The following is a 14,592-nucleotide window of genomic DNA, read 5'->3' on the forward strand; positions in this document are numbered from 1 at the left end:
ATCATGTCTCTCCCTGCTCCTTTTAGTGTTGCTTAGCTTGCTCATCCATCATCTATTAATTTCACATTGACTCTAATTTTGTTTGATCAGAGAGAGTCACATAAAATAAAAATGTTATTTTAAGAAGGAGAAACTAATGTGAAAGACAACAGTAAAGATTCTCACTGCGAGCTGAAATACAAATAGTGTTTTTTACATTTTTCACTGTATCGATCTTCATCATTTGTTATTTGTCATGGCTATTGGATCTGGGAGCTGTCACCATATTTCAGTGTCTCATCCTCTCTGTCTTCATGTTTAGTTTCCTTGTGCCACATTCAGCTTGTCATCTGGTCACACTTATTTAGTATCCTTACTGCCTATGTCTGCTTCCTTGTAGCTATGTCCTGTTTATACTTTGAAAGGCTTGTTTCCTCTATGCCACGTGAAGCTTTACTTACTTTCCTTGCTCTCACTGATTTGCTGTTTAGTTCACCACTTGTTTCCTCCTCGTTTGTTATCCCTTGTATATATTGTGTCCAACTTCCTTTGCCCTTGTCGCCTTCTCTACTTATCTATGCCTTTAAGCTGTGTTCTCCATGTTTCCAGAGTTTGTATTTCCTGTGCGTCTGCAAAACTAGTTTACCATCTATAGAGCCTATTATGACATTACTAGTAATGTTAGATTACTGCATCCCTATCCCGAATTACAAGCGATGCGAAAAGCTGTTGGATAAATTATTATATAAAAATCAAATAGATCACCAAAAATATGAGGTATAAACAGTTAAAACACGAAGAAATATAAAATGCCACAAAACTTTAACAATGTGAATAATATGGCACATACACTAAATCAATAACATAAAATAATTAAACAAGTCGAAGAACTGATAGATGGGACTTTTTTTTTAATTACCATAAAATATGAAGTTTTGAGGAATGATTTCAAAGTCCTGGGCCAAAGATCACATCCAGATTGCAGAAATACTTGGGGGTTAGGGTCTTAGATGTGGGAACACTGAGCTTAGGGAAACATCATAGTGACAAGCCGCAAAATTAAAGTCGGTATTCATGTCACTACCCCTTTATCATTCACATTGTAATGGAAATGAATTCTGTGTTTACAGATGATCTGACGCAAGAGACGCATATAGGAAAATCTTGTAGCTCTGAAAGAAGCTGATCTGTATCTCAACACCTGTAATTTAGTCAAATGACTGAATGGATGGAGGGGCTGCCCTGCTCAAGCAAGGACAGACTTCATTTTACAGTCACAGAGCAGAAGGAGGAAAACAAGGTGAGTGTTACTGTGCATTTCTGTGGTGTCAGAATTTATCAGCAGAATAATGTTCACAGGAGAAAAAGTCACATGACTGTCTTTCATTTTGGAACAATAATTTGGAAGTCTATGAAAAAAAGAGGGACAGAAATTGGCAACAAACGTTGATGTGTTTTAGACAGAAAAATAGTGGATGAAAGTAAATGTTTGGGTGATGGTCAGTCCAACATTTTCCTTCTTCTGCTGAGTCAGCTGTCTCTCTGTGGACTGTAAGAGATCTGTTCATTTATGAGGTACAGGGGCAACTGGGTTTATTACAGGCGAGACTGTGTGTTGTTGTGTGTGTGAGTGTGTGTTGTATTTCCTGTCCTGCTAGTCTTCAGGGTAATTATTGAACAAACGTGTTTGTCATGATTCTTCCTCTGTGCACACACTTAGTGTTGCTTGTTTCTCTCTCAGACTGAAAAATGAGTGATCTGAAGAAGGACAAGGATCGACCAGGATCCTCATCCTTCACTGGACCCAGGCTTTTGTCTATAAAGCGTGGCATTTCCAGAGATGTTCCTCTGGCATTCAGTGGTGAGTCTAGCCCTTCAGACAAAAAGTAAGAGACTGTTTCTACTGGCAGTTGTGATGAGATGTTTGCATTTATTCATCTTTGGCATTTATGTCATGGTTACTGAGTTTTTAAAGATATCTTTGAACTGTTATTTTTCTAACGTGGGATCGCTGTTGGGTTGCCAACTTTTTAACTATCAAATAAGGGATACTTGCGTGCCAGAAGCACAATGCACCAATTTTGCTCATTATATGAGATGTCTCAGCTAAAACAGGACAGTTTGCAACCGTAACTGTAAACAACATACATCTTTAATAACTTTCTAAACATAAATCCACTAAATCTGCTTGTTGGTTGTCATTAACATGTGGGCCCTCGGGTCCGAGGTTATTACAGCCTCTCAACCTCATTACGAAGCACATTTGTGAAAAAGACACACACAGAGACACTCACACACAAAAGCAACACAGTTGTTGATTTGTGTTTGTGTTTTTCTTCCCATATTTTTCCTCTTCCAGGTGCTGTTTGTTTTTTGTATGTTTTTTCTTTCTTCCAAGGGCAGCAGTTGTTGTCCCATTGTGCTTTTCTACTTTTGCTCTATTCTTTTTTATTATATTATCTTTCTGATTTTCTTTTTCTCCTATAGTTCTGGATATTTGACTATTATTTTTGGCAGAATTGCTAGTTAATTCAAAATCCTGGCATGGGCCTATTGTTCTGTTGGAACAGCCAACTGTGTCCATGTTTCCAAGGTCAAGCTGACAAATTTAAATGTAGTCCTCCTTCATTATTTCATTCACTTTATGCAATCTACAAATCTATCTAAATTTGATTCTGAATTTAACAGAGAGGCAATGAAGAGAAACTAGTAGGGGAGAATTATGCTCTCTTTCTAGTCCCTGAGTACTCTCAGTGCAGCATTTTGAAACATCTGAAGGCTTTCAGTGAGTTTTAAAGACAACCTGAACAGTCTAGTCTAGTGTAACAAATGCATGAACAAGCTTTTCAGCATTACTCTGAGACAGGATGTCTGAATGATATATCCTGGTCAAAAACGACTCTAAAATTCCTCACAGTGTTACTGGGGTTCACAGAAATGCAATCCACAATATGGATCTAGTTAGATACCATATTGCAAACATTTTTAGGGGAGAGTACAATGTAGAAGCAGGAAATTTGAGACATTCCTGCAGTTTTACCAATTGCTATGTGTCATCTGGCTTCATGGATAGATAAACCAGGTATCCATACCTGTAAAACCTAAAGCGTGCTCCCATCTCTGTAATAAAATATTACAGTCAGCAGTATTGAACACTTCACTGAGGTCTAGCAGGACAAGCGCAGAGATGAGTCCACTGCCAGAGGCCATAAGATCATTTGTAACCTTCAACAAAGCTGTTTCTGTGCTTTGATGAGCTCTGAAACCCAACTGAAACCATTCCTCTGCAGATGATCTGTTAGCTGTTTGACAACTACTCTTTCAAGAATTTCTGAAATAAAAGGAAGGCTGGAGATTGACATATAATTAACTAAGACAGCAGGGTGTGGCTTTTTAACTGAAAGTGGAACAGGCCAAGAGCATGATGTTATCACCACCATGCTCGACAGTTCCAACATGTTCTCACTCCCAAAGCGTAACATTTTACACTAGGTGACAAATCTTCGGTATGTTATGCTTTCGGCCACCCATATAAGCATACACGTCCCTATATTATGACGTCGGAAAAATGAGGAAACATGAGAAGCATTTGGAATGAATCTACACATTTATTTTACTGTAATTGCTTTGGAAAACACTATCTAACACAATTAAGGTGGTGGTTAAGGATAGGGATAAGGTTAGGGTTAGGATTACGGCTAGTTAACACAGTTAACACAGATTCACTTTTCACATTCACTCTGTTATCTCAAGATAGCTCTTCACTCTCAGACTGCAGGCTTACTTGTTGTTCCTAGAGTATTTAAAAGTAGAGCGGGAGGCAGAGCCTTCAGCTTTCAGGCCCCTCTTGAGTGGAACCAACTTGTAGTTTGGATTCAGGAGACAGACACCCTCTTAAGATCGGGCTTAAAATGTCAGTTTTTGGCCATGAACCATATCTTAGCTTCTCTGTGCTTCTAATGATAAAATTGGCTTTTCTTTTTAGCTCATTTTTTCCGCTGTGTTTATCCCCACTTTGCATTTAACCATTAGTAATTTTTGAACTCTGTGTCCTCTCCCATAGTTTCCATTTTGTCCTGTCTCTCTCTCCACTCTCCCTGTGCCATACTGAGCCTGGTTCTGCTGGATGTTTCTTCTTGTTAAAAGGGAGTTTCTTTCTGTCTAATGTTGCCAATTGCTTTCTCCGGGGGAGTTGTTTGATTTTGGGGTTTCTTCCTAATATTATATAGACTATGATATTAGAATATATAGAGCCTTTACTCCATAATATAAAACACCTTGAGGTGAATGTTGTTGTGAATTAGTGCAAAATCTAAATTGAATTGAGCTGAATAGCATTTACTCCTCCAGACATAGCTGTTGTCATTGTACCGTAATGGCTCAGTCTTTTTTTTACCTGACAATAAAATATTTCTGCAGAAAGCATTTGGCTTGTCCATGTGGGCAACTACAAATTTTTAGTTAATCTTGAAAACCTAGATTTTAGAGAAAGTTACGACACTCTTACTCCATGACGGTGTAAAATTTGGTTCTCAGGGGACAGTAAACCAGTTCATGGCAGGCTCATTCCTGAATATCCTTTAATTTTCTCTCATCTGAGGGTGACAGTTCAGGTCTTCTTCCAAACCATGGCAAAATAGTGACATATCCAAATAACTTGTACTTATGTACAATTGTTTGAACTGATGATTTAATTAGAAATGGTTCTAAAAAACTTACCAACCTGTGTACAATTCTACAAATCTACAATTCTTTGTCTGAATTCCTTGGACATCAGTGGACCCAGAACCGGAGCTGAACTCCAGACTACCGGTAAGAGCAGCAGTGCATAAAGTAAGACTTAACATATATCTGCTGATGGTCTCATTTCTGAAAAATGGACTTCTTATTGTGATATTTGTTTTCTTTCACTATATTTTGTTAGGCTGGGTCTCATTTACAACAATGCATACACAGAAATCACAAAAAAACCCATGACTTATCGATATTTTTGTACCGGAATTTGTTCGCACTTCCCTCTGACCACTCCCTACATCAGTTGTAATGCTGTTTTTACCTGATCTCCTTGCTTGTGATCCCTTTATTTATATAAACTATAAGAACAAAACGCACCCAGTCATATGTCGACAATATAAATTTAACACTACACTCTTTTTTTCACTGCATTGAGCTTCTCACATGGGGTTGATAGATTACGGTTCGTGGTTCTTACTCTTCTTTTTTCTTCTTTTTCTTGTATTGTGTTAGTCTGTTGTTTCTGAACAACTCTGATGTACTAACAAACGCACAGTGGTAAGAACAAAAGAGGCCAGTAATCATGTTTCATAAATCTGGCATGCTGATTTTGCATGGGAACACTTTATTTTTTCGAAGGGTAACAATGATTGCATGCAAATATTAGTTAATAAGGCCAATGATTATTGTTTCTTTTAGCAGATGCTGGCCTGCAGGAGGTATTAGATGAACATAAGATCAGTCTGAGGAGGAGATGTGAACGTGTGACTGAAGGAACTGATGAAACAGGAAGTAGAACCCTCCTCAACAGGATCTACACTGAGCTCTGTATCACAGAGGGACAGAGTGAAGAGGTTCATACCCAACATGAGGTGAGGCAGCTGGAGACAGCTTCCAAGATCCTCTATGACACTCCAATCAGGTGCCAGGACATCTTTAAAGCCTTACCTGAACAACAGAGACCCATCAGACTGGTTCTGACAAATGGCATCGCTGGTGTTGGAAAAACCTTCTTAGTGCAGAAGTTCACTCTGGACTGGGCAGAAGGTTTGAAGAACCAACATGTCAGTGTGGTGATTCTGCTTTCATTCAGGGAGCTGAACCTGATCCGAGATGAGCAGTACAGTCTTCTGGAGCTGCTCCATGTTTTCCATCCAGCATTGCAGAAGGTCAAAGCAGAGAAGCTCGCTGTCTGTAAACTTTTGCTCATCTTTGACGGCCTGGATGAAAGCAGACTTTCATTGGATTTCACCGACAGGAAGCTCGTGTCTGATATCACACAGAAGTCATCAGTTAGTGAGCTGCTGACAAACCTAATTGAGGGGAATCTGCTTCCCTCGGCTCTCATCTGGATAACTTCCCGACCTGCAGCTTCCAATCAGATCCCTCCCATATATGTTGACAGGGTAACAGAAGCACAAGGCTTCACTGACGCCCAGAAGGAGGAGTACTTCAGGAGGAGATTCAGTGATGAAGAGCTGTCCAGTGGAATCATCTCACACATGAGGGCATCCAGGAGCCTCCACATCATGTGTAGAATCCCAGTCTTCTGCTGGATCACTGCTACAGTTCTGGAGCACATGTTGACTACAGAGCAGAGAGGAGAGCTGCCCAAGACCCTGACTGACATGTACTCACACTTCCTGCTGGTTCAGACAAAGAGGAAGAAGAACAAGTACCTCGAGGGACATGAGATGAGTCCACAGGAGCTGATGAAGGCTGACAGGGAAGTTCTCCTGAAGCTGGGGAGGCTGGCCCTTGAACATCTGGAGAAAGGAAACATCCTGTTCTACCAAGAAGACCTGGAGCTGTGTGGTCTGGATGTCACAGAGACCTTAGTGTACTCAGGAGTTTGTACAGAGATCTTCAAAAGAGAGTGTGTGATCTTCCAGAAACCAGTCTACTCCTTTGTTCATCTGAGCATTCAGGAGTTTCTGGCTGCTGTCTACATGTTCCACTGTTACACTGAAAGGAAGACACAGGTGGTGGAGGACTTCCTGATAAATATTTTTCCTCATTTATTCGGTGGTGATGGTGATGATTATAATGATGATGACATGAAAAGCTCCTCTTTGGATGTGTTTCTCTGGAGAATCACGGAAAAATCCCTCCAAAGTAAAAATGGCCACCTCGACCTCTTTGTTCGTTTCCTTCATGGCCTCTCTCTGGAGTCCAACCAGACACTGCTACAAGGCCTCTTGGGTCAGACAGAGAACAAACCAGAAATCATCCAGAGAGTCATCAAGAACCTCAAAAAAATGAATAGTTATGAAATCTCTCCTGTCAGGAGCATAAACATCTTCCACTGTCTGATGGAGATGAATGACCTCTCAGTGCATCAGGAGATCCAAGAGTACCTGAAGTCAGAAAACAGATCAAAGCAGAAACTCTCTGAGATCCACTGCTCAGGTCTGGCCTACATGCTGGAGATGTCCGAAGAGGTTCTGGATGAGTTGGACCTTGGGAAATACAACACATCACCCGAGGGACAGCGGAGATTGATTCCAGCTGTGAGGAATTGCAGAAAGTTTCGGTGAGCCCAGATGTGATAATAATTGTGCTTATGCTTATCCTGTCCCAGATCATGGGGGGCACTCTCGGATAAGACTCCCAATCCTCTCTTTAAAGCTTCCTTCCAGTTGGACATCACCTCACCTAGGAGGCATTCAACAGTCATTTTAATCAGATGCTGAACCACCTAAATTGGATCTTTTTAATGTGCAGGAGCAGCAGGTTATTTACAGTTGTCTCAAGGCACTTTACATTTTAAGGTCAAGACCCTAAAATAATACAGAGAAAGCCCTAACTAGCAGACGACCCCCTATGAGCAAGCATTTGGCAACATTAGGAAGGAAAAACACCCTTTGAACAGGAAAAAAAACTCTTGTAGAACCAGATTCAGGATTTATCATGAAGGTTTTTAGATGTTAAAAATCCACATCCACATATTTAATTGTTATCATATTTAATCAGGTTCAGATCTGGTACTGTCAAATGTTTGGTTTAATTTCTTTACTGCTTGACAACAGGCAAAGAGATCATCTTTCCAAGTGGAACTGATGAACCACTGATATGAATAACAAAATGCCAAACAGCAAGACTCCAACTCAAATGTACAAAATAAATATAAAATGTCCTATTTATAATAACATGTTTTCTAATATTTTTGCCATTACAGACTTTCTAACTGTTGGCTCTCAGCAACTCACTATGAAATTGTGGCCTCAGCTCTGAAGTCCAGCCCTTCCCATCTGACAGAGCTGGATCTGAGTGGAAACCACCTGAAGGATTCAGCATTGAAGCAGCTATGTGCTGCTCTGGAGAGTTCAAACTGTAGACTGGAGACTCTAAGGTCATTTCAATGGGATTGCTTTTTTTTCTGGAGATATCTCAGTTGTTTGACTTGTGAATTAAATTAATCTCCTTACAAAGGAGTCCATTGCTGTCCAATATAGGTCATCAATGGTCGTGGAAATGAAATGATAGGCAGCTATTTGAATTATTAATGACTTTATCTGTTTTTTTTTTTCCTTTATTCAGATTGAAAAACTGCAGGTTGTCAGAGATCAGCTGTGCTGCGCTTGTCTCTGCTTTGAAGTCCAACCCCTCTCACTTGAAACATCTAGACCTGAGTGACAACAATCTGCAGGATTCAGGGATCATACAGCTCTGTGGTTTTCTGGAGAGTCCAAAGTGTACACTTGAGACTCTGATGTGAGTTCATTTAGAGTCTGTTACTTATAATTACAATTATGTTACAGAAGTCCAATGTGCCTGCTCAAACTTGGGTAAAGAAAAACATGAAATTCAGTATGAAATATCTCATGATGAAGTCCTGACTTGTATCTTATTGGAAGCTTTGGGATATAGTGGAATCAAATTTGGAAACAGCTAGAAACTATCTGGAACTCCCTAACAAAAGAGACTGTTAAAAGGTGCAGGAAAAGAATGCCAGCAGGAATGCCAAAACAAGAAATACAAAATATTAAGTTCTTTAGTTATTATTTGTATGCAAATACTGAGTATTTAATCATTTAGTTTATTTGCCTAATAAACAATATAATGCTTTGTTTTAAACAAGTTTTTACACATCTATTTCTTTCCCAAGCACTCTACTTCCATCCATAAAGCTGTAAATTTTCTTTTAATTATATTTTCATTTTTCTTTTCCAAAATTTAGTTTGTTTTCAAAGAAGGAAAATTTGATTTATTTAAGATAATGAAGGAGACACACACACACAAAGAAAGCGAGATTAAAATACATATTTTTATATGTTTAACATATTTATATTGTACTGATCCTGTAATCCTGTAAGAGACTTGACTGAGGTCACCAGCATGATATCTGTTGATATGAATATGTGTTTGAATGTCATGCTGACCTTTGCATGTGTGTAGCTGAGATGATTATGATGATAACAGAATGAACAGTCACTACTCATTTCACAGAAGCCGATTGATTTTGAATGCAGTAATCCTGAGCTGCACATTTAAAAAGTGAAATCATCTGAATGAATTATCAGTGATTTTATCTGCTTGCTTTATTCAGATTGGAGAGCTGTAATTTGTCAAATATCAGCTGTGCTACTCTGGTCTCTGCTCTGAAGGCCAACCCTTCTCACCTGACACATCTAGACCTGTGTAAAAACAACCTGCAGGATTCAGATGAGAAGCAGCTGTCTGATCTCGTGAAGAGCCCACAGTACAAACTACAGTTTTTTAAGGTCAGTAGAGAAGAGTTAGTCCATGGTGCTCTTAGCAATATTATTCTACACACATTTAGTGTAGGTATATTTTGTCAGCATTTTTGCCACAAAGAAAAGTGGAGGAGGAAGTGATTTGGATGAAGGTGTCTGCAGATGAGCAGCAAGATTTAAAGTATGTAAAGTGGAGGTTGTTTGGGTTGAAGATGATTGGACTAGTCTAATGTTGTCAGTAATCATGATGTCATGATGTCAATGAGCTTGAGAGTGTGAGAAAGTGAAAGTGAAAAGCATAGATAGCCACTAAACATCTGGGAAGCAGGGAGGATTATTATAGAGCATCCTTATTGAACTTAAGCCGGGGTTTTTTTCAAGGTTGCAATCAGTTTTCTAAGAATTTCAAGTGATCACAAGGAAGACCAGACAGGATGAATAAAACATGTCCATAGATTGCTCTTGTAAGAGTTTCTGTCTTCAGAAATGTTCAAATGTTCTAATATGAGCTGTGATATTAACTGTATTACTTCTCCTCAAGAGAGGAGAAGTAATAGAGAAGCAGAAGCAGTAGTATGGCATCACATTTATTAGTAACAAGTGAGATTTAAAAACAAAATCAAAATAATGTTTTTAAAAAGATGTTTTTGTTCACAAACTAATAATACTATTTTATCGGTGCAGTCAGTATTATGATTAGGCGATTGATTGATGGCATTACCTTTAGCTCCCTCAGTTGAGCTCTGTATTCATTTGCATAATGAATGCAACGCATAATGTGTAGGGATGGGGTGATCCGATATTACGTATCGGTATCGGTCCGATCCTGACCTAAATTACTGGATCGGATATCGGAGAGAAATAAAAAAATGTAATGCGATCCATTAAATATCACAAAAGCACCTGACAAAACTTGCGACATGGCGTAACCCAGCTCATGACCTTAGCACGTCGGAGCAGTATGCGTCACGTGATAGAGCGGCTGTGGCGTGTGAGACCTGTTCGCAGTCTAGTTGAGCATTTGGAGCCTCGCTATCAAACCAGCATTTCATCTCCGAGAAAGATATCCATGAGAAGTAAACCAAGTGTTACAGGCATGGCCCTTTAAGGGTGAAGCCTGATGGGAAATGTATTCAGGATGTGTGTAGCGGAACTGCCCGGGTGTGTGTGTGTGAAGAGAGAGAGGAGAAGGGAAAAAGTAACGGTTAGCAACAGAAGAGACGGAAAGAAAATTAGTAAAAGGAATATAATAACTCCCTCGGCAGCCAGAGTTGTGTCGGCGATGCTCGCTGTGAGTAAACTGTTTCAGCCCACTGTATGCGGTGTTCGTGCCTTGGAGAAGAAATAAAGTTCGGTGAAGCAGTTTTCCTACGCCTCCTTCGATCTTTTTACTAGCGGAGTTGACCTGTACAGTAAGCTAGTTGCCGGCTACGAGCCAGTCACGGAACCTTCAAGTAACTGCCAGAGGTTTCCTTACTACGGTTCGGGGCCGCGGATCTGGCGCGGTAACACAAGTGTGTAAGTTCATCACTGAATGTTTGTAAAGCATTCCCATGGTAAGCTTAACAACCTTCTCTCCCCTCCTGTTGCTACTTCAATCATGAAACTGATCAATGACTAGCTGATTGGCTTTTCTGTCGCGAGTCCCATCTCTCTTGTTTGTTTATCGCCCACTTTGCACCAGAAACGTTTAAGCTTGATAAGCTGTTGTTAGAATTTATTCAATATTACTTTCTATATACCTGGCAGTTGGTAACTGTGCAGGTGTGGGTGTAGCAAAGTTTTGCCAGTAGGGCATTAACAGGGAAACGGGGGCTCAAAGAAATACTTTTCTTTGTTATTCTCATATAAAGTGTCTAGTTTTTAAGAAATAATTATTTGAATTGTATTGTTTTGTTTTGTTTGTTTGTTTGCTGTTCTGTTTGTTGTTGAATCTTACCACCAAAGTTTTCATCTGATGTAAAATGTATAGAAGTCCATTAGTGTATATAGTAACTATTAAGTCTAATACATACCCTAGTAAGCTATATTACTTTTTCCTTTGGGAAGGTACCATCTGTGCAGTCTGCAATTCTGTTGAAGAAAGATGTTGAATCTATTTAATTATTTTTACAAAAATATTTGATTTCTGTGCTTTTATTTTACACGTGCATTAAATTAAAGTCAAATTTGACCCCATTGGTTTTCTAGGGAAACCATGGGTTCAAATTTGACCCCATGGGTTCTCCAGGGTTAAGCATCATGAGGCGGAGGGTGGGGGGTGGTTCCCTATTTTTTTGGCAACCCTATTAGTAAGTAAGTAAGGTTTATTTATTAAGTGCTTTTCGTAGACAGGCGTCACAAAGCGCTGTACACAAAGGTTAAAATAAAGAAAACATTAAGTAATAAAATAGACAATATGAATAATGCAAATTCAAAACAATTCAAAAAAGTGTTGATTAACGGAAGGCCTGTTTAAATAATAAAGTTTTTAACTGCTTTTTAAAGGATTCCACAGAGTCAACCAAACGTAATTGTAGTGGAAGACTGTTCCACAGCCTTGGTGCCACAGACTGAAAGGCTCTGTCCCCTTTCGTCTTCAGTCGTGTACGGGGAACAACCAACAAACTCTGAGCCTGTGAGCGAAGACAACGAGCAGCAGTGGATTTTATAAGAAGCTTGGATAAATAATCTGGGGCCTGGCCATTTAGTGCTCTGTATGTTAAAACAAGAATTTTAAAACTAATTCTAAAATCTTTTGGGAGCCAATGTAAAGAATATAAAATGGGAGTAATGTGAGCACGCTTGCTAGAATGAGTTAGTAGCCTGGCCACTGCATTTTGTATAGCTTGGAGGCGAGAAAGAGATGATTTATCCAAGCTGGTAAACAGGGCATTACAATAATCTAAACTCGATGACACAAATGCATGAACAATTTTTTCTAATTCAGCTGAGGAAACCATATGTCTGAGTTTTAGAGATGTTCCTTAAATGAAAGAAGCAGGAACGAGACAGGCCCAGAGAAGAGGGCCTGTTAGTTTGTTTGTTTAATATTTCTGCTAAGTAGAGGTATAACAGAATAGCTTTAGTGTTTTGTTTTTTAAAAACTCGAGTATGAACTTATACAAAATGCAGATATTTTTTAAAAAAAAAAGTTTTATTGATTATAAAATACACTATATCGGCTTCATATCGGTATCGGCAGATATCCAAATTTATCATATCGGTAACGGAATCGGACGTTAAAAAGTGGTATCATGCCATCTCTAATAATGTGTTCATCATTATGCTGGAATTTTAGATAAAAAAAAAAAAGAAATTAATGACTGAATATTAGTTCACATTCTGAAGCTGCTAAAATTAAACTAATTCCCAGTAAGGAAATTTGTGCTTGATGGTGTAGTGCAGTCATGCTGGCCTACTAGCAGCCCTATAAGACCTGAGATTGGCTGTGTGCAGTCTGTTTAGACTGTGAAAATCTGTAGAAAACCACCTATGGTTCTTAAGTGCTTAGGAAATGGTTATCTTTTTTGGAACAACCATTTTGTGTTTCTGACATCCCCCATTATATGAAACTTGGCCTTCAATTTGGAGACGGTACTCCAAAATAATGGCTCACTCAAAATAATGCTGCAACGCCAGTAGGGTGCATGCTACTATAGCAAAATGGAATTCCTCATGTTTTAATTATAAAATAATGTAATATTTAATGACAAATAAAAGGTTTTACAGTGAGTATTAAATTTGAGTTTTGAACCTTAAAGCTTTAACTTTGATGTTTTCTCTCTCAGACCAACTGACGATGTGGATGAAAAGGAGGACAGAGCAGAATCTCCAGGATCTAGTCTGTCTAGGAACTCTAAAAATCTTCCTCCACACTTCAGGAATGAACACGGACCCTCAGAAACAGAGAGGTGAAGACGACTGTGAGAATCTGTAAAGTTAACAGTAGGGTGGGGGAACCCTACATTCAGGAGTGGTGTCAGGAAATGACTCACTTACAAATAAGTCATGTAATAGTTTCTTTTCTAAGCTCCAGAATATTTTCTCTATTAACAACTCTTTGTTTAGTTTCCCAGTTACAGTAGATAGATCTTAATCTACCAATTGAGTCCATAATTTCATCAAAGAGAAATTAAAGAGTCAACAAGGTCTGCATTTGGAAAAACCTGTATCCAAAATGTAAATTGTTCTCACACATGAAACTGTAATACTTCATAAATTGGGTTCATTTATTTTCACTAAGAATGTTGCTGCTTTAGTTTTTTTCACTGTATACACTGATAATGTGAGAATGCTGTAACCAGTTTGATGTTGTAATAAACAAAATGACATCATCAACAAATAATTTAGTTTATTCACTGTCTGTCTCATTGTTTTTCTACAAATGGGTGTGTTACAGACCAATCTTTTGAACATGTTGGGCATGTTACTGCCCAACAACAGTAACATGCACAAGAGACCGAGAAAATTTCCTGACTGGACCTGTTGCACAGGTGACATCCTATCACGGTACCACACTGGAGTTCACTGAGCACCTGAGAGTGAGTCGTTCTTTCACAGATGTTTGTAGCAGCAGTCTGCATGCCCGGGTGCTGATTTTATACACCTGTGGCCACAGAAGTGATTCACCTAAATATTGTATTCTTCATTCAGACCATGGGACTTCAGGTTTTCAGATATCAGCTGTGCTGCTCTGGTCTCAGCTCTAAAGTCCAGCCCCTCCCATCTGGAACATCTGGACCTGCAGTCCAGATATAAAGCAGCTGTCTGATTTTGTGAAAAATCCACACTAGAGGATTTGAGGTCAGTATAGGGTTCAATTTAGTCCATGCGAATTTCAGCAGTATTGTGCTAAATACATTTGGTATTAAAGTAAAGCTCCTCCTTACTGGCTGTTTTTCACAGTGAAGCAATGAATGGAGACTGATGACAAACAATAGTCAGCCAGTTAGATCAGCCAGAAGCTTCTGGTAACCATGTGTCTGCATTGATGTGAAGATAACTGCTGTTGTTGGTAGTTTCATTGAGATATAGCATGACAGCATCCATGTTATTTATTTATTTTATTTTTTTTTGCCTGTCCCGTTTGGCTCTTTTGCCATCAGAATTATTGTCTAAAGGCGAAGAAAGATGCCCAACGGATTTACTTTACCAAATTGACCATCCCAGCCTTGCCGTAATGGTCTATTTGATTAACCTT

The 14,592-nt window shown here is 39.0% G+C and overlaps 1 protein-coding gene across 1 annotated transcript; it reads left to right on the forward strand.

Moving 5' to 3' along the window:
* The first annotated feature begins 1,728 nt into the window (after positions 1 to 1,728).
* Positions 1,729 to 14,163, forward strand: LOC134615952 (protein NLRC3-like). The gene is made up of 6 exons (XM_063460638.1): positions 1,729 to 1,840; positions 5,413 to 7,246; positions 7,892 to 8,065; positions 8,254 to 8,427; positions 9,263 to 9,451; positions 14,061 to 14,163. The coding sequence occupies exons 1-6, from the start codon at positions 1,729 to 1,731 to the stop codon at positions 14,161 to 14,163; spliced, it is 2,586 nt and encodes an 861-aa protein (XP_063316708.1).
* Positions 14,164 to 14,592: the final 429 nt, after the last annotated feature.

This window comes from Pelmatolapia mariae, linkage group LG17, assembly GCF_036321145.2.
Source record: "Pelmatolapia mariae isolate MD_Pm_ZW linkage group LG17, Pm_UMD_F_2, whole genome shotgun sequence".
In the NCBI taxonomy this organism is placed as follows: domain Eukaryota; kingdom Metazoa; phylum Chordata; class Actinopteri; order Cichliformes; family Cichlidae; genus Pelmatolapia; species Pelmatolapia mariae.